At 47.7% G+C, this 26,802-nt stretch overlaps 2 protein-coding genes across 13 annotated transcripts in view; one reads left to right on the forward strand and one right to left on the reverse strand.

Annotated features, from left to right (window-relative positions):
- PLEKHG3 (pleckstrin homology and RhoGEF domain containing G3) overlaps positions 1 to 8,806 on the forward strand; it is a 53,004-nt gene extending 44,198 nt beyond the window's left edge. The window contains exons 14-19 of the mRNA XM_083581440.1: positions 634 to 672; positions 1,318 to 1,352; positions 1,717 to 2,022; positions 2,916 to 3,017; positions 3,627 to 5,082; positions 6,665 to 8,806. Coding sequence (XP_083437566.1) covers positions 634 to 672; positions 1,318 to 1,352; positions 1,717 to 2,022; positions 2,916 to 3,017; positions 3,627 to 5,082; positions 6,665 to 7,473 — 2,747 coding nt within the window. The 3' untranslated portion in view covers positions 7,474 to 8,806. The remainder of the gene's footprint in view (positions 1 to 633; positions 673 to 1,317; positions 1,353 to 1,716; positions 2,023 to 2,915; positions 3,018 to 3,626; positions 5,083 to 6,664) is intronic.
- Positions 8,807 to 9,469: 663 nt separating this feature from the next.
- The window catches only part of SPTB (spectrin beta, erythrocytic), a 92,395-nt gene continuing 75,062 nt past the window's right edge, over positions 9,470 to 26,802 (reverse strand). For all 12 annotated transcript variants that reach the window (XM_083591407.1, XM_083591390.1, XM_083591404.1 and 9 more), the window contains 4 exons: positions 19,147 to 19,409; positions 17,223 to 17,396; positions 15,394 to 15,436; positions 9,470 to 14,154 (listed from right to left, as the gene is read on the reverse strand). In XM_083591407.1, the coding sequence (XP_083447533.1) occupies positions 13,987 to 14,154; positions 15,394 to 15,436; positions 17,223 to 17,396; positions 19,147 to 19,409 (648 nt within the window). In that variant the 3' untranslated portion in view covers positions 9,470 to 13,986. The remainder of the gene's footprint in view (positions 14,155 to 15,393; positions 15,437 to 17,222; positions 17,397 to 19,146; positions 19,410 to 26,802) is intronic.

The following is a 26,802-nucleotide window of genomic DNA, read 5'->3' on the forward strand; positions in this document are numbered from 1 at the left end:
GTTTATTTGGCCTCCTAGTTCATTCAGTCTTGGTGGCTTGTAAGCACAGATTTATTTATTTAAATTTAAACAATTTATATACTGCTTAACTACAATAGTCTTTAAGCAGTGTGCAAGGAACAGGATACAGAAAAGGTAAAATCTGGTTAAAACTAGAAAATCCAACTTCAGTAAGTGCCTGTTGGAATAATAATTTAAAAAGTCATCTGTAGGCACTGGAAGTCCAACAGGGAGGGGTCCGGTCTGACCTCAACTGGAAGGGCATTCCATAAAATTGGGTCCACAATACTGAACACACTGCTCTTTGTGGATAAGAGCCATACGTCTGAGCAACGGAGAACTACTAACCGGGACTCCCCTGAAGGCCTGTGATTGGGCAGGGATGGAGGGATTAGGTGGTCCTTGACAGATGAGAGACTGGTGATGCTGTTCTCTGAGAGGCTTGTTCTGCACTGCACAGAGGAGGCTAGTGCTGTTCTGCACTTCACTCAGATGCTTCAAGGTGTTTCCTTCTGGAGGGGCAGAGGTGGCGGGCTGAGGCTGGTGCTGGGGTTCTCCCCACCTTTTCTGGTATTTCTGGGCTCTGAACCAGCATTTCAAGAACTCATCTCGCAAACTTTCCTTTCATTGCAGAACCAACAAAACAGATTCTCAAGCAACTGAGCAACAGAGGTGAGTGGATGTCCCCCTTTCCCACATCCCCCCAGCCTAGGAGGAGGAAGCTCTGTACTGAGTAGATTTCTCAGTCCCAGGTTTACTTGACCAGTGTGGGTGGGATTTGACAGGTGCCTGTCCTTATGCCAATGGTCACTCCTATCTCAGATTTATTACAGCTAGCAGAGCACAGGGCAATTCTGTATTGCTAAACAAGACACCTTAGATGCTGAAAGGCAGGGATGGGGGAACCTGGAGCCCTCCAGATGTTGTTGGACTGGACTCCCACCAGCCCCAGAGAGCAAGGCTGGCGAAGGGATGACGTTTCCCCACCCCTGCTCAAAGTGTGTGAGCCTGAATTGTTCCTTTACTCAGTCACTCCTTCAGCAGTGACTTCTTCCTGTTGCCTTGTGGTTGACCCACTGCCTTCTCAGGGGACCCACAGCCGCTGGAAGGGACTGTAATAAGATATAAGTGATGTAAAAATGGCTCTCTGCCAGCATGTTTGCTGTGTCTGCTGCTTATATAGAGTAAGAGTGTGCCTGAAATGGAGATTGGGAAATAGGGAGGAAGACTACCTGGGCAGGGAAACAAGATCCCACCTTTTCCCTAATGGCTTCTTTTTCCCCCCTCCTTCTTCCTGCGCTGCAAATCTGGCAATAGGACTAAAGGTAAGAGACAGAAATTCTAGAAGACAAAATAAATGAGGGAAAAGAAGAAGGGTCTTCCCTTTCTAAGGAAATTAAAGTCTTGGGTGACATGCGGTGGGCTTTGGGTCCCTTACCAAAACACCACCTTAAAGGTAAACTGCTCTGGGGTAAATGTTGGTGCAGGGGCCATTATTCATTTTAATAACAAATTGACATTTCCCTCTGACCACTGCCGTCTCCCATAGGGTGGCCAGTAAGCTTCTCACCGCGCTAAGCTGTGTGCTTCTGCTCTCATGTTGAGCAGGCAGCGATAGAGCGCAGGTTAAGGAAAGGGCACCCTAAGCGGTGTCTCTGTTGGTGCCCCAGCACTGGGGCCTTTCTAAAAGCCCCTGCTTGCCCTCACTTCACGTAGCATGCAGGCAGTGACGGAGCCCTTTTGGAGTTTGGGGAGCCCTCGCACCCCACCAACAGCTTGCCGCAGCAGCAGCAGCAGGATCGGCAGGCGCTTCCCCAGGAATCTCTGGAAGAGTTGGCTGAAAGCGATGGCAGCGAGAAGGATATGGGGCCGGAGGAAGAAGACGAAGAGGAGGAGGAAGAGGAAGAGGAGGAGAGGCTGGTAGGAACGGAGCAGGTGGCAGACTTTGCAAGCTCCTTGATGGCCGTCCTCCACTGCTGGCACTATCGGGCCAACGCTTTGCTTTTCTCCTGGGGCAGCACGGTGAGGTGCCTGTTCAACCCCTGCTGCGTCTCCCTCCTGCATGCTGGCTTGCTGCATGGCTCGCGGCTGCCCTCCGTTCCTTCTGTGCCATCTTCCCGTTAATCAGAAGTGGGACAGCCCCAGAGGTTCCCGTGTGGTTTCTTTTGCAGCTGTTTTAACCCTTCGGTGATACTACTGACTGACTTGGTGCTTTTGTGCAGTCCTTCACGGGGGCTAACAAGATTTGTGGCTTGATAACAAAAGAGGCTCTTTAGGTCTTACCATCTCTGTATCTGTGGGAGGTCCTTTTCCTGCCGTTTCCTGTCCTCTTGCCAGGAAGGTTCTTCCACGTTAGCAGCTTGATAATGAGACAAAGCTAACGTTAAGCAGGATCCTCTTCCAAGTCCTGTTGCCTGTGCTATTGGACCGTCCCTGGATCCAGCACTAACTGTGCACCTTCCAGATAGTTTATCAGCCTGCAGTTTTTAACTAGTGCACTCCACCAGCCACACCAAAGTGCTGCAAGACGTGTAGAGAGTCTGCTCGGGAAAGCTGTGTTCCTGGATGAAATTGGGACTGGCTTAAGCAACTGCAAGGCTCCTCTGTGCCAGGGCAGCAAGTGAACCAGAGCCACCAGTACTTGCGTTCACCTGCTGCTTGCAAGGCTGATGGATGCAACATCAGGTGGTTTTTGTTGCTGCATCCAATGGCTAGAATATTGGACTTGGACCTGCGTGGGCACGTGATGCATTTTAGCTATCTGGGACAAGCTATGATCTCTGACTTCCTCTGTAAAGTCATATGGTTTTTCAGAATGACAAATAACAATGGCTAGGGATGTTTGGCTGCTCTTGTCCAATGGCTTCTTCCCAGTAGCATGTACTCAACTCTCTAATGTTTCTGTTTTGGTTCAGGCCAAGAGCCACAAGGCACAGGAAGGGCCCAAGCAATACCAGTCGCCAGGCAGCAGTGGTGAGAAAAACAGGGCCGGGGATAATGTCTCATCTGTCCCAAAGGTGAGTGGTTGGTGGTTGGTGGAGGTGCTGTTTGGGGAAGTGCCATTGCTCAGTGGGTAGAGCTCCCAGGTTCAGTCTCTGGCATCTCCAGAGAGGGCTGGGAATGTCCCTTCTGAAACCCTGGAGAACCTCAACCAGGGAGATCACAGGTCCATCCAGGTCAGGACTGTCTGCTCTGTTAGGCAGTTTATTACATTCCTTGGGGAGAATGGAATTTCTGCTCATGCCAATTCTGAGACAAGGAAACTGTTGGCCCTTAACACTAAAAATAGGATTCAAAGCCAAAGGCTCCTGGACATTCCACTTCCCAGACTCAGTGCCCATATTGGGTATTCTATGCCATTGTCCTTTCCAATGGATGCTCCACATTGTTCCCAGAAGATACGACATAAAAATGAGCAATATTTCTGTCTGCTGTTGAGTCAGCTTAGTGGTTGGTGGGTTCCCTGCCTTAGAAGCCAACATATTTGCTGGGTTCAAGAGTTGGTTGCATTTGAGTAGTGACTATTAACTTAGCCCTTAAACTGTTTATCTGCAAGACCACCATTTTTTGGGTTGTGCGTTAAGTTTGCAAAAATTTCCTTCTCTTTTTGGGGGCACATTTCCTAGGCGCGGTCAGCCATCGAACTCAGCATGGTCTTAGAAGCGTCTCCCCTTAAGGAAGAGTACCTGGAAGAGGGTCCTTCAGACCCCGAGTTGATGGGCAACCCGGAGCCAGTCCTGGCAGGCCAGTGGGGGACCCTGAATCAACAGCGTTCAGATGGCCTGGAGCCCACTGAACATACTGAACTGAAGCCACTTAGTAGCGAGGAGGAGGAGGAAGAAGAGGAGGAAGAGGAGGAGGACAGACGTGCACCCCAGACCAGAAGCATCCTCCCTTTCTCTGTGCTGGATCAGGCCAGCGTCATTGCAGAGCGCTTTGCCAGCAGCCTCTCTCGCCGCAGCAGCCTGGCACTCGAAGAGGGCAAGGGCCACCTGACTCCAAAGCAGGCTAGCCGCAGCAGCAGCGTCTTGAGCCTGGACGGCAGCGAGAAGGCCGGATGTCGCACGAACAGCACCACAGACTCCCTGCTGCAAGAGCCCCCGGGTGAGCCCAGCAGTGCCTGCAGCGGGGCTGCCTCGCCTGGGCTGCTCGAGACGGACCATGCTTCCTGCAAGCGGAAGGAGTCCATGCTCTCCCATCAGGACCGGCTGCTGCTAGACAAGATCAAGAACTACTACGATTACGCGGAGCACCAGGATGCCGGCTTCAGCGTCAGGCGGCGGGAGAGCCTGTCCTACATCCCCAAAGGGATGGTGAGGAATTCCGTCTTCAGGATCAACAGTCTTCCCCAGCCAGAGCCTGAGCAGGAGGGGCTGAAGCACAAGAGGCTGGGGGGCTCTGCCAGTGGTGGGGCTGGCCCCACAGCAGCCTGGGTGTTGTCAAATAGACCCGGGGCTGGGCTACAGGCCCCCCGCTCCGAGGCAGCCTCTGCTGGAAGCCCCTTGCCCATCACGGAAGCGGAGTTCAGGCCGCCGGCTGAGATGATTAAAATCTGGGAGGAGATGGAGAAGCCGAGCGGAGAGGGCTGGAGTAGGAGGCCTGAAGGTGTCACTCGGCCAGGCACGACGAATGGGCAGGTGGCCGGGGGCTCCTCTCTGCGGCACGCGGAGAGGCTCCGTGGCCAGGAGAACGGCTTTGACCTCCACGAGCCGCTTCTCATCCTGGAGGACGAGGATCTTGGGGCCATCACAGAGGAGTCGGCGGTGCCCTCGCCTGAGAGCAAGTCTCCTGTGGAGCGGGCTGCGCCTTCTAGGAAGCCCTGGAAGCTGGCCCATGAGCTAGGGGGCTCTGAGCAAGATCGGTATCTCCCCCGCTTGCACCCCCGGATAATGCAGCTGGCCCACCTGACGGAGGCAGAGCTGGCGGAGAAGGTGAAGAACAAGGTCTATCAGCTGGCCCGCCAGTACAGCCTCCGAATCAAGGGCCAGAAGCCTGCAGCGCATAGGAGGCTTGCTGAGCTGGAGGAGGAGATGAAAGGCAATACCTTGACTGTCCAGCCGGAGGCAGATAAGAAAAGCAAGGGTATGTATTGGCCAGAGGGCACTGTGCTATCACAGGCAGGACCTCATTGTTCATATGATATGAATTTCAGCAGTGCCTAGAAGCCACAGCTGTGAGCATAAATATAGGAAATTCATTGTGACTTACATTTTAAAGTTTTAGATTAATGACTTGTCCTTTCCTCTTGGGCTCGTGGGTGGTAGCAACCTTCATTAAAAACACCCCACCAGCAACATCCACAAAATATAAAGATTCACAAAGTGTCAGATAGATATAAAACAGTTGTAAAATATAATATATTGAATGTTTTAAGAGCCACATTAAAAAAAAAATACTGAAATGTGCTTATTACAATAGTAGTAGTGGATTCTGTTTCCAGAGGAGTTTATATTCTAGAGCAGAACTCTTTGACAGCCGGAGCCAGGCACCACTTGCTGGGCCAGAGGAATATCACCTGGGCAGGGAGGACCCAAGAGGCAGTGCACACGCCACATTTTTGTGGCTGCTCAAAACCATGAACCTGTGCTACTTTAATGGCAAAAGCCCAAGTGGGTGGCCTGTTTTTCAGACCTCCCAGCATCCTCAAGACAGCTTTCCATGCTCCTATTTCTTTCCCTGGGGCAGTTGTGTTTGGTGAGCTCTGTCCAACCCCCAAACCGGGAAAAAGCACAATTTGTAAACATTGTGCAAAGAGAACAGATTTGCAGATCTGGAGATTCTGGAGATAGAAAGAGACGTTCTGGGGAGAAAACTCTCTTTCCTGGCATCTAGGAGAAAGTTGAAATGGTCTGAACTGAAGGAAGGGGGCTCCATCTCTCCAGCCTGTTCCTGCATTGGGCCGCACTCACTGCTGAACTCTGCCTTTTTCTCAGTGCTGGGGGAACTCTTGCCCCAGTGTATCCAGTCTCCTCAGAGCTCTGTCCTAGCCACACACACCTTCCTCTTTCCCCTGGCCACAGCCCTTATCCAGGCCTGCTCCACACCACCTCAGGTGCTCTTTCCTGACCAGATTGTGCCCTTGAAGTGTGATAATGCCTCTTTTCTTGCCTGGCTAGAGAGGGCAGGGGGGATTATAACAACCTCTGAAATGTAGTTTACAGTGCAAAGGTAGGAGTCGTTTCTGGCCCTTGAGCCGAGAAAGGTTTTCCACCCTGATTTAGCTTAATTCAATTAATTCCATTGCTTCTCCCTCTGTTGGAGAAGCCCCAGGTGCCCCATTCAGCTACTGTATATCTGAGATGGAATTGATAGAGGCCCCAGAGGGGATTGCAGAGGTAAACGGGGAGGGAACTTTCTGGCTTGGATATATCTGAACACGAAAGGTTTCCACTAGGACAAACCTCCACCTCTAGGATATTTTAACAAGGGTCCTCACCAAAGTGCCCAAGAACTTGGCAATTCTCAACTCCTCAAGCTGAACAGTCTCTAGGAGCCTCTTTCCCTCCTTGCTGTTTTAAAGGGAAACAGCATAGCTGCTGTTCAGCCGACAAAAATGGAGCTGCTGAGATTGGGGAGTGAGGGGGACCACTGTTGCAGCCTGCCCACCCAGCAAACCCCTTGCCTTATTGCTGCCTCACTCATTCCTTGCTGGTTTTTCTTCTAGGCAAACGGAAGCCAGCCTTAACCCTCCCCAATACTTACGAGCAAGTTTTGCTGCAGGAGGCCAGCCCACTGACTCTCCCCACATCGTCAACCTCGTCCCTGGAGAAGTCCCCCAAGCGCTTCTCTTTCAGCCCCTCCTCCAGCAGCCCGCGGCTTGCCTCCCCCACCAGCAGCACCCTGTCTTGCAGCCCCCTCAGCCCCGTCGTAGCTGAGAAGTTCAACTGGCCAGACGTGCGGGAGCTCAGGTCCAAATATTCCTGTCCATCAGGGAATCAGAAGTGCAGGCCGCAACCCGTCAACAGGAGCCGCTCAGCCCCTGAAAAAATGGTGGATACAGCTGGTAGAGCTCTGGAGGAGCACCAGTGCTCCAAGAGGATTGTGAAGGCAGCGGACAAACCCCAGCAAGGGGGCATGCCAGGCTGCAAAAGGGAAGCTCCACCGGACTCCATCCTCCAGGGCCACGCCTGCGACGCGCACAAGGAATTGAGCGTTACGGCTGAGACCTCTCTGGAGAACCGTCAGCGAGTGGTTGTCATGGAAAAGCTGCTGGATGTGACTGTCGACCCGGACGAGAGCTATGTGCAGATTCGCTCCCCTACGTCCCGGGAGAAGATCTCTCTCAAGGCCGTGGTGGAGAGGTGCAAGGCCTACCAGGACTCAGAAGAATACCGCAGGCGTGAGGAGGACCTCCAGGAAGCAGCTCCCCACAAAGCACTTCAGCAGGTTTGCCGGGAGAAAACAGACAGCAGCCAGCAGAGCCTGGTAAAGAACCTGAGGGAGAAATTCCAGACCCTCAATTCCAACAGTTGAGCTCCTATGTCTGTTGCTCCCATGCTGCTAAGCCCTCTTTTATGAACTAGGATGGTTCTGGAGTGGACGTCATTTTCTCCCCCAGCTCCTTGAGAGGAGAAAGGACGGGTGACAGTCTCTTCCTCCTCCTCCAACCTGGATTGCCACCTGGCTCATTGTGCTCCAACCTTCGTGTCCAGCTGCCTCTACCCTCTGGGAAGTTGCTGAGCTCATGGCTGTGCATTCTGAGCCAGGTGGTTGCTGTCCTTCATTGGCCACGCTGTTGGGAAGCACTCTTCACACATTTCCGGGAAGCACTGAGAAGCTTCCCATCAGGACAGGCATACCACAAATCAGAGACTCCTTTGCAGCTACCCGTATGGTCCACTAAGAAAAGGTGTTTCCTTTCCCTTCAAGACCAAATGCTTGCTTTGCCAAGCCACAGCAGAAATGAATGAGCCTTCTGTTGCTCAGTCTCATAGGCTAACCATAAGTTATTGTTCCAAATTATCTTTTGTCTTTACTTTTTTATTTTTAAGAGCGTGATTTTACTGTGGCTGGCAGAGGGTTGATCTAAGACTCCAGTTTGATAGTATATAATCTTAATAATATTGGTTGTGTACACATTTCAGTCTGTACGCACTGTGCAATAACCACTTTTGACCAGAAAATGTGGCTGTGGTTTCTTCACTTGGAGGGGGGGGGGGAGGAATTGCAGCCTATGATTTTTCACTGCAGAAGTAAGATTGAGAAGAGTCTTGAGCATCACAGAGCTCTCTTAAGTTCACTAGTGGCATGGGCTAACGCTAGTGTGGTTCTGATCCACTATAGTGCCAGGAGGTCTTAAAAGACCTGCACATCCCTTGGTAGAAGATTTATTCTATTCACTGGTCAGGCTGGAAAGATCACTGTCCCCACCCCCATTACTGGATGTCTTTAAGATGGGACACTTTGCCAAAGGAAGCAATGCAGCTCCACTAGAGGAGAGCTCTGAATGGAGAAATAGGAACAAGTCAGGAAAGTGCTGCAGCTGCCCAGTCTAATTATCGAATGTTGGGTTGAAGGGTAGGCAGTGATGGTTGAGAGAAGGGGGGCACAAACACATTCTGGATTTCAGGGGCAGGATTCAGGGTGCAATAGTGGGTCTTCATCAGCTGGGGTGGGAAGTATTTGAGGTTATTTCTCCACCAAACAGCAGAGAAGCAATGCCCACCTTCTTAGGGTGAGTTTCAAACAACAGAAAATGTCAAGGGCCTGCTCCATTCCTCCCTCTGCCTGCCAAAGACTATCCTAGAGGTCCTTAGGCATCATCTCTGGACATGTTCAAGGATACTTTGCATTAAAAGCTATTCAAGATAACTTTTGGGGGTGCTCCCTTTTCTTTTGTAAGCTTGAAACGGTGTGGGTGTTCCAGGCAGCAAAATGACTGCATAGTGTTTTGTTTTTCCTTAATTTTGACAAAATTTATCTATCGCTTGATTGTAAGGGGTTTACTGAGGGGTTTACAAAAATATAAACATTTAAATTCTCAGTATGGACATTTTAAAACATCCAGAGCATTATTAAATATAACAGTAGCTGAAGAGAGAGAAAACACATGTAACTGCTCCATGTCTGGGTAGGCTTGCCTTAACAGAAATGTTTTAAGCAAGCGCCAAAAATAATATAGCCTGATGTCAATAGGAAGGGAGTTTCAAAGTGCAAGTGCTGCAATATGAAAAGGTGGATTTCTTAAAAGTGCAGAAAAGGTCTTATGTTGCACCTGTAACAGCGGCAGTTCTGCAGACCCAAGCCATCAAGAAGGCACATGTGGGGTAAGGTGATCCTGCAAGTAAACTGGTCCCAATCCGGTAAAGGCTTTACGTACCAATAGTAACACTTTGAACTTGGCCTGTTAGAAAATGGACATCTAGAGTTTTGAGCAGAGGTGTTACACACAAGTGTCTTTAACCACACTGCAGGTAACTGTGGGTGAGCCCTTAACGAACAGAAATTGCACACAAAATCCAGGAGCCAATAAGGGTTTATTTGTTCATTTATTAGAAAAATGTTATTAAATTGCTTCTGAAGCACATTCTGAAGCTTTAGCTCTTTTCTCTGGACAGTGGAAGCACATTGGAGCAGGTGGAACTTGGTGCCTAGCTGTTTTTAAAAGAGTATGAACCCCCAAACCCTATAAACCTGTAGGAGAGGTCCTGGGCTACTTTAGCTGTTCTCCGTATCTCCAAGAAACAGCCCTTGCTCTTCTGAAGCAAACATGTTCTGGGCCTGGTGCATGTGGAGCTCCCTTCTGACAGGTCCTGACCTCTGCATTAGTAGTGGGGTCTTGGAGAGCTAAGCCTGATGGAGGAGCCGCTTGACGGAGGTGAAGTCGCTTTAGATCTAAGAAGGAAGAGCTAGGCGCAGCCAGGCACGGGAAGGCTGCAAGTTGCCAGACAGCAAATGGTTCCTGCTAGGGAAATGATAACACTCCCTGGGTCTGTAATGGGTAGGAGCACAATGCAGCGAGACATAATGGCACACCGACAACGACTGCACTCGAAACGTGCCAAGCTGAAACCAAACAGAGGTCTGGGAGCACAGCTTATGGTGCTGTGCACAAGCAAAAGGTTAAAGAAACGGGGGAGCAGAACAAGTACACATAAGGTCTGAAGCAACTTCCTTATTTAGCACATAGCCTAGTATAGGGCAGTGGTCATACAGCAGGAATAGTCTCAAATAACATTGCAGCCTAGCTTTGTGTGTTTTCAGCTTCCTGAAAAAGAGCATTTTACCATACCTGAAACTCAGGAGTTGACAGGTGAAAATATCCTCCAGGAAGGGAAGGGATGGCTGAGCTTGCTAAAGCCAGAATGCTTATGAGGTCCCAAAGGTATATTTGTTGTACAATTGCAGTCGGGTAGCATGTTTAGTAAATATTTCTCTTCCTGGTGGCATTTGCTGGAGAATCGGCTCCTCCTAATTCTCATGTGCTTTGTTGTCTAAAAGAAAACGGTCACCCTAAACTTGCAGGATCCCTACTATTCCTTGCCTGGTGCCTCTCCTAGACAGAGCTGCCTCACATAAGATTTTATTTTTTAAAAATCCCACAATGAAGTCAAAACATCCTGCTTTTTTCCCCTTTTCTTAGTTGAGCCATTCTGTGTTCACTTCAGCAGGCTGATAAAGTATATCTCTCCCCTATAAGCATGGACTGGAAGAGTGGAAAAAATACCACTTTGGGGGCATTCAGATTGTAAGTATGGCAGGCAGTGCTTTCTTTTCTAGAAAAAAAGGTGCCAGTACTGCTCAGCTGCAAGCAGGGAGGCAGGCAGGCAGGGGGGACGGGACCTCTCTGCATGTGCTCAAAGACGCACTGCTCTTCCCCAGTGCTGGCATCATCGTCTGGGCACCAATGAACAGGCTGACGATAAGCAGCCCGCAGGTTTTCAGCACGGCTTTGCAAGGTCACCAGAAGAATGCCGATTCCAGGCAGGCTGGGGGCTCTTGTTCCTAAGAGTGCCCACTGTTTTTGCTAGAGAAGAGTTCCCTCTCCCTTTTGCACCTTTGAGGTCTCCCTAGCAATAACCATCAGTACCCTGGTGGAGAGAATCCTTCCATGTTTTAGCCTTGAAATGGAGCATAAAGGAATTCTGCTTAAATAGGCCTTGTTTCACATGTGCCTAAGCTAACTGCTTTCAGTGAGCTTTATCTGCACAGGCTAGGGCTGCATGCCTTGAATATCAGTGCTGTGGCAAATTATCCACAATATTTAAGTCTTTGTTGTAATAGCATGCTATATCACTGACTAGTTGACTGCTCTGACTGAGGGTCTTTACGGGCGCTGCTTGCTCTTCCTCTGGAAGCAAGAAAGGCTTATGGAAGCAGTGGAAGCTTCTCCATTAGAACTAATGGGGCTCTCATGGCCTTCCCACTTAGAACCAGTCAAGAGTGTGGCACTGCTCCTCAGTCTTGGTGTTGCACTTGTAGAACACAGTGGCAAAACCAGATTTAGTTGGCTCTAGCTAAGCCTACTGCAGGTCTCCTTGCCTTTTGCCCTATCAGCCCCCAATTGGCACCAGTTACCAGCATCATTGAGGGATGCTTAATTAGTAAGGCTGCCTGCTCGGCTTTTCAACTTTCTTCTCCACCTCCCCTTGCAATCATCCCTGCACCTACTGATTAATTTCATATTTAAAAATCCAATTTTGCAATATGTGGGTTGTGGTACAACCTGCTGTTCAGCAGTCACCTAGGTGTGCATCCTATTCTGAACATAAAAGGGGGAAGATCATCTTTTATGGCAGTGATGTTTTATAATGGCAGAAAGGAGAAGGCTGGCAGCTAAGCCGTCGTATAACTGCACTGGTAATGTTCAGTGGGGTTAATGCTACCAGACTCCACAACCTGGAACACTATAATTCAAAACCATTTAGATGTATTGGCTTTTCGAATGTAGCATTGTGGAAGAATCTGCTCTGCTCATCACAATAGTGAGGCAGCCGATTGTCAGCTACCCATTACAGCCCAGGAGATCTGGAAAAATTTAACACTTTTGAGACTTGACAAAAGGTAACATGTGGAAAAACCTCAAGCCTCAGCTGTTGGTGCCTGGATCCATGACAGTAAGTGTCAAGCCAAGCCCTGCTTTTTCCCACAGCTGTGGGTGTGAGGCAAAGACAGCCCCCCCCCCCCGGATCCCCATCTCTTTTGCTTAAAGAGACAGTTTCATAGCTTCCTTTTCGAGCGAGGAGAATCCAAACCAATCTGTTCATGGTGTTTACAGAGCCTGCGCACTCCTGGAGTGATGATAATGGGATGCCCCTAGGTTAAGGCACTTTTTGTATGGTATATGGCACCCACAAAGAAAACATGATTTAGAAATTGCAATGAGCCCTAGGGGTGGGGTGCTCAAAAGACAACTGAAGAATGGGAGCCTGCTGTTTTCAGAATCCTTAGTATTACTATCGCTGCAAAGAGGCCATTGCAGGAAAGGCAATCTCCAGGCTCCACTCAATGTCAAAAGCAATTGGCTCTCCAGCAATATGTTCCAAAAGAGCAAATAAGCTGAGCAGCCATCTGTCTTTGGGAGGGGGGATGATGAATTCCTTCCTTGGATAAGGGGCGTGTGAACTTTATCATAAGGTCAGAGCTAGATGTGCCTGTATATATTTTAAACAGCCATTCGGACACCCACACATCACAGGCAGAGGTCTCTGCAGAAGGGAGCAGTTGGGATTAAGACTGCATTTACAGTAACTGAGAAAGCCACACTCCATTCTACAGAAGTGTAAGCAGTGCAGTGGATTACCAAAGGCCATGCTTGGGCACAACGCATCCTTGGAGGGATAAGAGAGGAGCCATTTGCTTCTGGAGAGCTGAGCCAACACAGAACAGATGTTTACAGAAAGCTCAGGGGAGGGGAGGGCACCTGGATTCAGCCTAGTCACAAAGTTAACCCCGGCATAAATATAGTGGGGCTGATAAAAACCTCATTAAGTAATGTGGGGCACAATTCAGCAAAAGTTAATGGTGGCTAAAGTCCACTGAAACCCAACAGGCTGCTTCTCAGTGGGGCGTAGCTGCAACTAACTTCAGCTTCGTTGTATTCCTAGTGCTTGCAGCGGGTGAGCAAACTTCCTCTCTTTTTCACAAACACACACACACATTTCTAACACATCTCCATTCTAACCAATTTAGTGCAGAAGTCTGAACATGGGTCATGCTCTCCTCTTTGGTTGCAACCCTGATTCATTTATAATCGAGCAAGGATTCCGCCATCAACGCAGTGGACTCTGGGTGGAACCTTTTGGTGAGAAAGTTCTGTGCTTTGTGACACGGTATTGTGCATGCGTGTGTGCGTACGTCACAGATGCCCCTGCAAAGAAGAGCATCAGACCTGCTGAAAAGAGAAAACTGACTTCCAGCATGAGGGTTGGATCTTGATGCATGGTGTGCCTGTGCTATAGATGACGGTGAAATTCCACATGACGGTTCTATTCCAACAGACGATTTGGGAAAGCAGCTTCTGGGAACCAGGGCTTTTGGCAAGGAGCTGAGGTCATATTTTCCCCAAACTCCGAGATAAGCAGAATTGCTCCAGAGCCATCATGGTTTTCATTCAGTTCTCTTTTGGGGTGGGCTAGGTTCCTGCTTCACTCCTTTTTTCCATAAAAAGCCCCTGAAATCGACACACTGTCTTCTCCCCTGAAGCAGTTCTTTGTTCACAGAGAGGTGTACAAAGCATGATCACGCACAAGGTCAGCCTTGCTGAACTCTGCATTCCCAATGAACCAACCAAGGACACACACCTCACAGCTCTGCTTGCAGCAGGGATGTTGCCTTGTTACCTGAAACACTGGCTTGATGCCCTGGGTTGTGTGGGGGAGAGAGATGGAGATGTGGTGGGAAATGAGAAGCAGGGCTGTGTTGTGGAGATGAGAACAGTGTTTTGAGTGGTGCCAGGAGTGCCCAGGGACACTCGGACATGCAGGTTTCCCCCCCATTATGCACATTAGAACATAGGCATCTGGCTGGACCAAGCCACCTGTCTAGCTATTTCTTTTTGGGAAAGAAGCTGAATCTCTTCTCTTTGTCTTTCTTGGTCAGACTCACGTCCATGGTAGTGATGGAAGGCAGAGGCAGGCTTTGGGCCTTGGTTTTAATGCTTTGGGATTCGATTATTGCTGTGCTGAAGCCCTGAAGCCAGGTGTGCATCTCATCCTGCCAACAACAAAATCCGGTTTACACACACTTCAGTTGCCAATTGCTACCCAAAGCAATGTTGCCAAAAGAAAAGACAAAAAGACATTTCAGCAGTTTTGACTATGTACTTTCTACATTTTTAAATGTTTCTTCAAAAACATCCAAAATATTGGCTGGTTGTGGCTAGCTGCCCCAGAGAAAAGCAGAGGGGCAGGAACACATTGAACTAAGGAAGGAAAAAATGTTAAAGTAGAACAATTCAAAATAGATTAAGAAGCCAATAAATTCAATTGCCAAGTTCACACATAAGATTTATACATCTGAGTAGATATGTATACTCAGCTGCAGTGCTTTTTTTTCTAAAAAGAAATGTTTAGGGGTACTCTCATTTTCCTACTCATATTGAAGTACTACCCCTCAATGAGGCCAAACTTAGAGTCACAAAATGTTTAAGGGTATGTGTACCCCCAGAAAAAAGCACTGCCTATATGTGTCTACTTAGAAGTGAGCCCCATTAAGTTCACTGGTGCTTACTCCCAGGTAAATGGGCATAGGATTGCAGCCTCAATCTCCTTATTAAAAAAAAGGTTGCACATTAATTCTACTCACGGAACCCTACCTAGAGACCCATTTTATTTTGCTTCCTTTTCTGTTAGAAATCAATGTTAGTTGCTTTCCACATGGCATTTCAATCTAATGCCAGTATTTCTACATATGGCTGCAGCCATTCAGTTGGCTCTGAATAGAATGCTGAGCTTTCCTGACTTCCCCAAAGTTCCAGGAACAGTCATTTAAAGGCAATATCCCTTATGAGAATACAGGACACTTGAGGAGTTTTCCCTCTAATATCTGGTAATTCAAATATATACATAGAGCAGTTGAGATGCATGCAGACACACAGGTGCTACTAGTCTTAATACACTCAGTCCTCAAAAAGCAACAGCAAGCCCCAAGGTGGCATTTTGTCAGCCAGCTCTAGTAACTTAAAATAGTTATTTGATGAAATACAAACTCCTTCTCTCCTACCTTATGAAAACCTAAATATATTCCAGCTCCTTCCCACGCCGTCAAGTGGGTGTGACCCTAGCTCTACTTGACTGCTGATTCAATGAGCAGTCATGGTTAGTGGCCCAGCCGTGCCAAAGCTTTGATTAGCAAAACAGTATGATGCAAAGTGGTACCATTTACTTCAGTACATGGAAACAGTGACACACTTACGGTTCATTTCTTAAGCCCAGGATTTATGACAACACCTACCTCATCTTTGCCATGGAAGAGCCATTCACTCCCATTGCTGAGTCTGCAAAGTACAAAAATCATTATATAATACACTTTAAAAAAAAAAGTTACCTGGCTCTAAGGGTGACTTTAAAAGGGTGACTCTAAGAGTTTGCTCTTCTTGTCAGGAGGTCCACACAGAGAGTTGGAAGGGACTAGTGTAACCTGACATTGCAGAAAATCCACTGCTATAGCATCCTTGATAGGTGGCTATCTAGCTTCTGCTTAAAGACATTTAATGAAGGAGAGTCCACACCTTCCAAGCTAGTCCATGCCATTGTTTCAACTTGTACTGTCTGGAAGTTTCTTCCTAAGGTTTAGTCAAAAATTCCTTTAATGAATCATTGGTTCAGATCCTATTCCACTGGAGTTAACGGGGGCGGGATCTACTCCATCCTTTATGTGATAGCCCCTCAAACATCTGAAGATGGCTATCATTTCACCTCTCAATCATCTCTTCTCCAGGCTAAACTCCTTTAACCTTTCTACAAAGATGGCTCCTCAACATCTTTGTCATCCTTCTCTGAATACAGTGAGAAGTGCAAATATGTGCTACTGCATGCTTTAAGAACCAAATCATTACAGAGTTGGAAGATACCAAAACATCACCTCGTTTAACTCCCTTGCTCTGCCTCACAATCCTGTACAGTATGTGCAACTTGTGAAGAGCGAACACAGTGCATACAAACTGCTCAATGAACTAATTCTGCCCTGGGCTCATTTGGGAAGAAGGGCAGGTTATAAAAGTCATCATAAGCAAACAAACAGTTTGAGGTGACTCTGGCAAATAAGTATTTTAATTAATGTACCAAAGTGCACTAAAAAGATCTGAGGCAACAAGAGAAGCACACAATGAATAAAAGGGGAAAATGCTGGTGTCTGGAGGGATTTCTTGTGTAACAGGCTGAGATGGATTAACTAAAGAGCATCTCAGTAACTCAAGCTGGGAAAGCTGCAGGAAAGGGGATTCAAAATTATCAAGGGGCTGGAGGGACTCCCCTAGAAGGAAAGGTTACAACATTTGGGGTCTTGGACGTAGCCGGGGGGGGGGGGGCAGCTGCCCCACCCTAGATCGAGTAAAACAATAGAAATACTTAACTAACTGACCAATCACGTCAGTTCTGCCCCGCCAACAAAAATCCTAGCTACGCCCATGTTTGGGGTGGCGTATAAAAGACAAAGAGAAGTGTGTCGTGTGCCCCCCCGCATTTCCCTAGAAACCCAGGATCACTCAGGGAAACTGGATGGTGGTAGATATAGGACAGACAAAAGGAAGCACTTCTTCACACAATGCATAGTTAAACTATGGAACTCACAGCTACAAGAGCTGTTGGTGGCTATCAACCTAATTTTGGATGTGAATTAGACAAATGCACAGGGAATAAGGCACACTGGCTGTATGCTGCCTCCAGGATCAGAGGAAGGGATTAGCTATTGTGCTCATGCCTTGTTTGTGGGCTCCCCATAGGCATCTTGGTTGCATTATGGGAAACAGGATGTTGGGCTGGATGGGCCTGTGGTTTGATGCAACAAAGAGTTCTCTTATGTGTTCATCACTTTGGACTGCGTAAACGTTTTCCAGAAATCATGACCTTAAAATATGCGTTCCACTCTTGAGTCACACCTTGAAAGGCACCATTTCCCCAGATAACCTCTTGGTTGTTCAGGTGGAAGATTGCCTATACCCACAAAGCTTATCTTGCTAAAGGATCTACAGCAATCTTATGGCCAGAGACTGTCTGCCTTAGAGTTTGACCCAAACTGGCTCACACTGGAACAAAGTTTTGGAAAGCTGTTGGGGGCCTTACCTCAACTTGAAGACGTGTTTTTTCTTCTTGTAACCAGCAGCTACTTCACAGAAGGCATTCTTCAGCCGGAAAGGCTCCTCTCCATGGTAAGGCACACCCAAAGCCAAACTTTTGGCATCCTTAAAGAAAGTCAGCTCACTGTTTCTGAGCACACAGTATAACGTATTCCAGGACCTGCCAAGAAGAAACACGGCTTACAATAGGGGACACAAACTCTTCTGAGGCTGCATGCCACATTCCGAAACACAGCCCATTGAACACAACAGGACTCACTTCCGAGTAAACGTTTATAGGATTGTGTTGCGTGACTCCCCCCCCCCCCGCCCCACCGCCCATCAGACTCAAAAGATTTGTTTTGTTCATTCCTAGCTCACTTTCTAGAATCAGAAAAACAGGGCTTGATTTTGATCTCTTAAATAGAATTTGCTATTAGTGTCTTTAGTAACACTAGTTTTTTAAAATCTCAGATTTAACTTTTGGTGTCAGAAGAACATTATTATTATTGTATTCCCCAGGAGGGGCAAAAGCTATACCTGAAGATATTTTTTTTTTTAATGATTTTTTTTGTAGTAGGCAAAACAAAAGATCTTTCAGAGAAAGAAAAGCAAAAGAGACTTATTCCTAAAAGGATCTTTGTTCAGGAGTGTCTATTAAGAGAACAAAATGAAATGAAACAGAACATGCCAAGACCAGCTGGACGTTTCTGTGTCTAATAAAAATATCCTAGAGAGAAGATTGTGAGTTTGGCCATCTTTTTGATCACTGTAAGTGGTCAGAGAATTTAACAAAATAAACTCTATGGTGCTTAATATGAATGACTAGGAGTTTTTCTTGAAAGCCTAAAATCCAATGTTTGGTATGCAATGGTTTCAGCGTTTGAGGAAGGTGATAACCTCCAGAGCATATCCCAACTATCCTCCACAGCATATCCCAACCATGAGACAGCGGCACAACCAGCCAATAAGTATCAGATTCCACCTGTTTGGGCTAAAATAGTTCAAGATACTTGTAAGGACTTACAGCAGGGGTCAGCAGCCTGCGGCCCATGGGTCCCAAGAGGCCCACGGGGTCGTTTGGCTCATGAGCCGTTCCCAAACCGAGCCGCCTGCTTGGCGAGTCCCCGCGCTCTATGCTAAACCAGCGCAGTGAAGAGCGGGGACTCACTTCCATGGCACCAGAAATTGTATCTGCGCATGCTCAGATGCCAAAAATCATGTCTGCGCAGATGTGATCCAGCCCACAGAGCGATCTCCGCGGGAGCGAACCGGCCCAGATGAGGTAAACCTTGCCGACCCCTGACTTACAGGCACTGTGGACCACACCTTGTTCTTGAATTTAAGGATATTGCCTTTTTGAGCTGACCTCACTGGGCTACTGCAGTGCTGTGCTCCTGCATTTGTATGCCACAAATGCTACAGTCATGCTAAGAAAAGTCTCACAACAACCACACTTGCTTCGGCCCCAATCTCCTCTCAAGCACAAAGACTTTGCCAGCATGGGCCTTACACTGCAGGAAAGCTTTTCACCTCTCCTTTCCATAAAGCCCAACGTGCCAAGAACCTTTCACACAAGCAGGGGTGACAATGCTGGTCCCGCCACCTATATAATCTTCATCATTTGCCTCGATCTGTTGTGAACTCATAGGATTTGACTTCATTTCATTTGTCCTGCAGTGGAGACCTACCTGCCGGTGGCCCCCAGCAATAGCAACTCTGTAAAGCAGCCTTTGTCAATGTGGTACCCTCCAGAAATTTTGTACTACAATTCCCATCAGCCTAGCCAATGGTCATGGATCATGGGAGTTGTAGTTCCAAACAACCAGAAGGCACCAGGTAGGCAATGGCTGCTATGTTAATTAGGGAAGCTGTTGCCAATTCTTCATACAAGAGACCAGCCCAGAAGCCATGCAAACATTCAACTGTACCTGTTGGAAGCCCTCTTGTTAGGTGCCTCTATATCGTGCTTCCGTCCTAGGTAGCCCTCAAGTTGTACGCTGTGAGATCTATCCAGCTGTGCAGGAAGGGTGGCTGTCTCATCGATCTCGCTCACAGGGGTCTGGACCACTTTGAACAGGGATTCCTTTGTGGAAGTTTCCTCACCAACCACTCTGATCTCCATCTCAGGCAGTTTTTCCTCGGGCAGCTCTTCTGAAACCAATTCGTGATGTGGTTTCTCATTTTCTTGCATCTGCACGAGAGGGACAACTTGTTTAACCAAAAACAGAACCATTCAAGATGGCGTGTGTGTGTTTCTGACTTTTGCTCCATTCCATGGAAGGAAGGGAGAGTCTTTCTTCATATTATGTAGACTGAGGCAGTTGACTGTAGTGAACAAATGCTGTACCATACCACTTCAGAGGGCTGGAGAGAAGCATACCGTATTTTTCGCACCATAGGGCGCACCAGACCATAGGGCGCACCCAGTTTTTAGGGGGGGAAATCAAGGGAAAAAAATCCCCCCCAGCCCCAAAGAGCAGCATACAGGCTGCGCACAACCTCTCCCTGCCGGAGGGGTTGCGCGCCGCTATGGAGCAAGCCAAAGCAGCAAGCGGGATGGATCCCGCTCGCTGTTTCGGCTTCCCCTTTAGCCCCGTGCAGCCTCTCCCTCCCGGGAGAGGCTGCGTGGGGCTAAAGACTCCATAGCCCCGTGCAGCCTCTCCTTGCCGGAGGGGTTGCGCGCCACTATGGAGCAAGCCAAAGCAGCTAGCGGGATGGATCCCGCTCGCTGTTTTGGCTTCCCCTTTAGCCCCGTGCAGCCTCTCCCTCCCAGGAGAGGCTGCGTGGGGCTAAAGACTCCATAGCCCCGTGCAGCCTCTCCTTGCCGGAGGGGTTGCACGCAGCTATGGAGCAAGCCAAAGCAGCAAGCGGGATGGATCCCACTCGCTGTTTTGGCTTCCCCTTTAGCCCCGTGCAGCCTCTCCTTGCCGGAGCGGTTGCGCGCCGCTATGGAGCAAGCCAAAGCAGCTAGCGGGATGGATCCCGCTCGCTGTTTTGGCTTCCCCTTTAGCCCCGTGCAGCCTCTCCCTCCCGGGAGAGGCTGCGTGGGGCTAAAGACTCCATAGCCCCGTGCAGCCTCTCCTTGCCGGAGACGCTGTGCAGGGCTTTCCTGGCTTTACTGGGAGGTGGGAGAAGGGACTGATACGGCCAGTCAGTCCCTTCTCCCTCCTGTGGAAAAGCCCGCAAGAGCGCACGGAGCTTGTGTGCAGCTCTTGGGGGCTTTTCCCGCCTGCCTCCCCCCCTGCATTCGCTCCATAGGACGCACACACATTTTCCCTTGCTTTTTAGGAGGGGAAAAGTGCGTCCTATGGTGCGAAAAATACGGTATATTGAAATGCCCATCACTCCACAGGTTCCCCTGGCACAGCAGTGGGGATTGCTTTGTATAGCCCTCTCCCTTACTACATGCAGGGAGCTTTTTCAGAGGGGTAGGAATCAAAATATAACCCCTCACTTGCAAAATTCTACCACGCTTATCATCTCAAGGCTTTTACTCAAATTATGTTTGTAAAAAAGAGAGGCCACTGCAACCAAGTTCCTTCCTGTACTATTTGGGTACATGGAGAAGCCTGTGTGTGTGTGTGTGTGTATAGGGGGGTGGCAGCCAACACTGCCAATACTATATTATTGCTTTATTTTTAAAACCAACACCTAAAATCTGATTGTAGATGCAGTGATCTCAGTGGATAACCTGAACACTGAGCTTTAAATAGCAACACTAAAGTCACAGAGATTCAGTGGTTTGAAACTCACCCATCCCATCCCATCTCCCCCCCCCCCACTTTTCCAGTCCATGTCTGAGTGCTTCACCCAGGAAAATCCACTCTTTGACAACAAATAGGTGCAAATGGCAATTTGGGTTTTCAGTGGATTGCTGTTTGCTCCAATTCAATGGGAAAGAGAGGGTTTTGCAGGGAAAGCGTGGGGCAAAAAAGAGTTCAGATCTGGATCTGGAAAGCTTGAACCTGTGCCTACAAATGCAAAGCAAAGATAAGTATGGATGAACCCTAAAATCCTGCTGACGCATCCTAAAGCAGCCTTTCCCAACCTCATGCCCTCCAGATGTTTTGGAACGCAAATCCTATCAGCCTGAGCCAGCTGGACTGTGCTGCCTGGGGCTAATGGGAGCTCTAGTCCAAAACATCTGGAAAGTATGAGGTTGGGGAAAGCCATCTTAGAGGATCTACAACTACTCCTGGAAAATGACCATTATTTCAAAGAAGGTTAAGTTTGTAATAGTCTACAGACAGCAATATATTTCATGCATTGATTTATGTAGCCCCATTAGTGTGCATGGTACTTTAGAGAATATGAAAGGAAAAGCTGCAGAAGTTAGCAGAGAAGGAATATATGGTTGTTTCAAATACACACGGTTAGGCTTAATTAGCCAACAGACTACATTATGACTTATAATCATAGAATCGTAGAGTTGGAAGGGACCGCAAAGGCCACCCCCTGCAATGCTGGAATCTCAACACACGGTCACCCATCCAACTTGAAAGCATACTAGACCCCGCTGAGCTTTGCAAATGTGCTAGCAGTTTTATTGCTGCACCACTAGGTGGAATACATAGGAAATAATATGTTGGTGCTAAAGACTGTGGGCAGAAAATATTACTTCTGGTGAGGGATTTCAAATAAGAGAGGTGTCACCATGTACATGTTATGGGAGTCAGTTCTGAGCATACAGGGCAGGAGACAACCTTTGGATGATAGATTGCTGGGAAGCTGGACAGCTACTCATGCAATCCCTACTCATGACCAGCAGTCAACCACAAACCAAAGGACTGAGCCTAAGACAAATCCTAGTGCCCTCTCTTTTCCATCAACAATAACATCAGCCAGGCACATTATCAATGCACAGACAAGTCCTCCAACCATCGTGCACAAGCAGTACATTTCAGTAATTTACCTGAGCTAAGTGGGAATCCCTAATGAAAAGGATGGAAGGGGCACAACTCAAACATTAATCCTGCAGAAACTGGTGGGCTCAGCTCTCCAATAATAATAATAATGTTTATTATTTATACCCTGTCCATTTGGCTGAGTTTCCCTAGCCACTCTGGGCAGCTCCCACATATCCTATTGCCCAGTTTTTCAGTACCAAACTACTGGTACGTGCCTGGGGAAACAATATAGTGCAACACCGGTGGAGTTTGCATGTTTTAAGTATTTCCCTGACATACAAAATCTCTGGGGCATGTCTAGCTAACCAGCATGCCAGACAGGTTTAGATCCTGTCTTCCTAACACAATAGCACTCTTTGTGTAAGCAGTGTTTCTGCCACAAGGGAACACTCCATTGTGGAATTTCCACACCAGTATTATAGTGCCTTACAGACTGTGTCATGTGATTTTTCTGAATGTGTAGATTGGCATTTACTTGCAAGGCCCCTCATTCCAGATGCACAAGGATGCTTTGGTTTGCAGTGGTCCACACAACTGATGATCCTAGCTTGGAACCATCATAGGCTGTACAGTGGCTGGAGCTGGCTTCACTTTGTCCGGCGTTTTAGATGTTCCACAAGATGTAGTGGTGGCCAACTTGGATAACCTTAAGAGGATTGGATAAATTCCTAGAGGATCAGGCTATCAATGGCCATGTTCTACCTTCTCTGTCAGAGGCAGTGTGTCTCTTGAATACCACTTGCTGGACATCACAAGTGGGGAGGTCCTGCTTTTGGGCTTCCCAAAGGCATCTGGGTGGCCACTGTGAGAGCATCCAGATGGGCGTTTGACCTGATTCAACAGGCTCCTCTTATGTTCTTACGATTCCAAGCTGCCTAAATGGATCAGCTGCTACAGGGCAAGAGGGACAGAGAAGTGCTTTGTGTCGATAGGGGCATATAAAGCCAGCAACATTAGGCACTTCTTGAGGCTTATATTTGCATCTCATACTGCCACCAATTCAGTGGGTCAGAGGAAGCGAAAGGAACTGAGGTCAATAGTCCACAGCACAGCTAAGAAGAGAGAGCATATTGTAATGTCTCTGTTAGGAATGTGTGATCCCAGAGAAGAGCAGTAGCCGGCAGGGAATGCAGAGATAAGCATAAGTAAGGGCAGAGAAATACTGACATCACTTTTCTTTTAACAAACAATACTGGGAGTTGTATGTTGGCAGGGGGATGTCCTTGACATCCAGGTATTCTCTGCAATATATAGTTGGACACCTAAAGTGGCTTCAGTTGTCATCCCACCTCTCCACTGAACTGAGGTTTTGTTTGGGGGGGGCAGTGGGTAGGGATCTCTTAATAGCTAATTCTCAGCAGCAACCACAATTCCCAGGATTCTTTGGGGGGAAGCCGTGACCACTAAACTGATATAATACTGCTACAAAGGTGTAGCACAGATATGCGATGTGAGTCTCAGGGTCGTTCCTGCCCAACACACTTCCAGCACCACACAAGTCACCAACATAGCTGCAATGTTGAAAGCCTGAATAGAGGATGTTGGAAAAGGGTGCTTGGTCACATCCAAGGACCAATTTACATAATTGTTTCATTCTTGTTGAAACTGTACTTGTGTGAAACTATTTATCACAAATCTATGGTGGACGTAATCTGAGCTCATGAAGGCAACCTGTAAACTGGTTCGTAATATTTGACTGCAATATTGCTCCCAGTTTTACATAAAAATTAAACCAGGTGAGACAGAGTTCATATGGTCAGCTGGAAAGCTAACCTGAGAGTGATTATTCAGTTTGCTAGTGCTTGGAGGGGCATGGTTTGGCCATGGCCAGGAGCTTCACTGAGTGTGCCAGGTGCAGTCCCTTCCAGAAAAGGGGGGATCTGGCCACTACCACACATACTTTGGGCCACTCTAATGTGAGGCTGCCTTTGAAAACTGTTCAGTAACTATAGCTGGCTCAGAATATCAGGCAATTACTAGAGGTCTTTTATTTGGAGCATTTGACTGTATTGCTTTTTGCACTGGCTTGCGGCGTGTGTCCAAACCCAATTAATCCCTGGCTATAACCTCTAAAGCCATATATAGTTTAGGTCTGGGAAATCTGAAGGCCTATCTGCTCCCCACTCATGATTCTGCCCTCCTTTTAAGATCCTCTTGGATGCTCTGCTGTTCACCCTACTATCATTTGAGGTTGCTTGATGAATAACTTCGTGGTTGCGCTGCCCAGGCTCACAGACTCCCTTCCCAGCCTTCAGAAAGATAATTAAAACTCTTTTGGTTAAGATTTGCTTTTGTTACCACAGAATAGGTTTATGATGCTGCTGTTGTTTGCAAGTATATAAGCCCCATTGAGGCCTAGTGGACTTACCTTTGAATAACTGGTAGAAGAACTTCATTATCAACTGCATTTCCTTTGTGTTTGCAACATTGAGAGCTGCAAGTGCATTGTGTGATTGTGGGTCTAAGTGCAGAATGTAACCATAGAACCACAAAGCTGGAACGAACCCCAGGGTAAGCAACGGCACTAAACTCGAGACTCAGGAGCCAACAGCATGCTTAGGTGCCAGGAAAATATCAACAGCTCTATCTTATGCGTGTCTAAGTTCCATTAACTTCAATAGAACATTGCCAGGTGTGGCCAGGAGTGCAGCCTAAGACATCTGTACTTGGACCACACAGTGTAACTACCCCCAGCATGCATCCAACATTCAACCAGCTGTGCAGAGTAGTGCAGGTCAGCCTTTGCCAACTTGGTGCCCACTGGCTGGGGTTGATGGGAGTTGTAGTCAAAAACATCTGGTGGGTACCAGGTTGGCCAAAGGCTCTTTAGGTTATACTGGCTAATTCTGCATTGGCATCACACATTGAATGTAAAGCACACCAGTAGATCTGTGCTTGCGTCAGGTCAGAGAAATTACTGGGCCTGATGCCAAAGGTAGGATTCTATTCTTCTTGTCTTCCTACCAATGCTGACTTCTAATGGAGCAGTGCTAAGGCCAGAACTTATTTTGTTGAGATCTTCAATACCTCCACGGTATAGTTTTCAAAATGTCAAAAGCTTGCCTGCTTGGGGCGGGGAGTATTTTCCTCACCATTTGTTGTGTGAATAAATTTTGTGACAAAAGAGCACAGGTGCCTATTTCACCACGTAAGCATGCTGTAGGAAACCCCTGCTAATCAAGGCTTCTTGCCATGAGCACAACAACAGCGAAAGCAGCTTTGTCATAACATGGCAAGTTATAGGAATGATACATGCATTTCATCAGTTGTGACCTGGCCTTTATGGCTTTATGGCTGTGGTGGAGACCCTGTGCTCCTTCAGATGTTGTAGCCCAGCAACATTTGGATGGCCACAGAACTCCTAGCCCAGCTTTAGGGGAAGACTGAAAAGTGCTCCAGGGACAAATAAATAGGCTACCTGAGGCAACTCCATGTATGACTTCTGAGGAATCTTTTTAGCAAAGCGCTTCTTGCTTCTACAGTTTTGAATGTAATCCCAAAAAAAAACTTGCGCAACTCTTATTGATTTGAGGCACATGGCAAAATACACCTAGACGCCACAGCTCAACAACTGAGTCTCTGGAAGAGGGGGAGGGTGTTAAAAATCTAAATTAGTGGAATAAATAATTTGGCCAAAGGTAGCCCCTAGCAAAGTGTTCCTCAGTCTTAATCGTCCCTGCCCCAATCTTAGGTCCAATGCCTTGCCTTTCGTGCTGGCATCTGCTGGCTGGCTGGGATTCCCGAGTGCAGTTATTTTTCAGTGCTGTGCCAGAAACACCTGAAAAATCTAAACCGTTTTGACTATAAAAACTACAGCTGTGCTTCCTTTTCCTGGTGCCCTCTGCCCTCCTTATCTCATTGCAACAGGCCTGCTTGGTGCATCACAGCGAACAAGACAAAGTATGGAACGAGCTCTCCCAGTGCCTGCAGGAATCCATAGAAACTCAACTTTGTGAACAGCTCCACAAAGACTTGTTTTCTCACAAGCACTCTTTTGCAGGGCACCTTATCCAGACACTTGGCCTTTGCTACTGTGACAGTGATCAGCTATTCCACAGAGAGCAGCAAAGCTCCAAGACCTTAAATACCTGCAGAGAGTAGATGGTCACAATAAACCAGTCCCAGAAGAAAACTGATATTGCAGAACAGTCAGTCCCCAGGGGACTAAAGAAAAATGGCTTTTGAATTGCCTGCGAAACAAAATGCTTACACGTGAGGGTTTGTTGCAAGCGTGTGTACTGAGAAAACAGCGGCTTCAAGTTGCTGCCTTCTTTTGTGATTAGCCACAACTTACTTTGCAGTGTGTAGCATGCATACCCAATTGCCACAAATGTCAAGGCCAGTAATTGCTACCAAGTTAGTAGAAAAGGCTGGATGGAAGCAGATATGAGAGAAAAGCAGCAACAGAAGCAGAGATTCCCTTCTCTTTTTTTGGCAGGATGGCCTCCTTCAAAACACTGCTCCAGGCCTCCAGGACTTATCCTTAACAGCGAACCTGTGAGGGATTGCTCCACGGTACCATTCTATTGCTAGACTTACATGTGACCAATCATTCATCTGGTCGTGCAAAGTGGCTTGACCACTGGAGAGGCTGTTTCAGACAGGCACTTACTGCAGAGGTGGAGCCTTGGCATCAACTGATCTGAACAAAGGTTCAGAGAAGACGTCAGTGCTGCT

The sequence above is a fragment of the Podarcis filfolensis genome (assembly GCF_964270895.1).
Source record: "Podarcis filfolensis genome assembly, chromosome: 1".
Lineage (NCBI taxonomy): Eukaryota > Metazoa > Chordata > Lepidosauria > Squamata > Lacertidae > Podarcis > Podarcis filfolensis.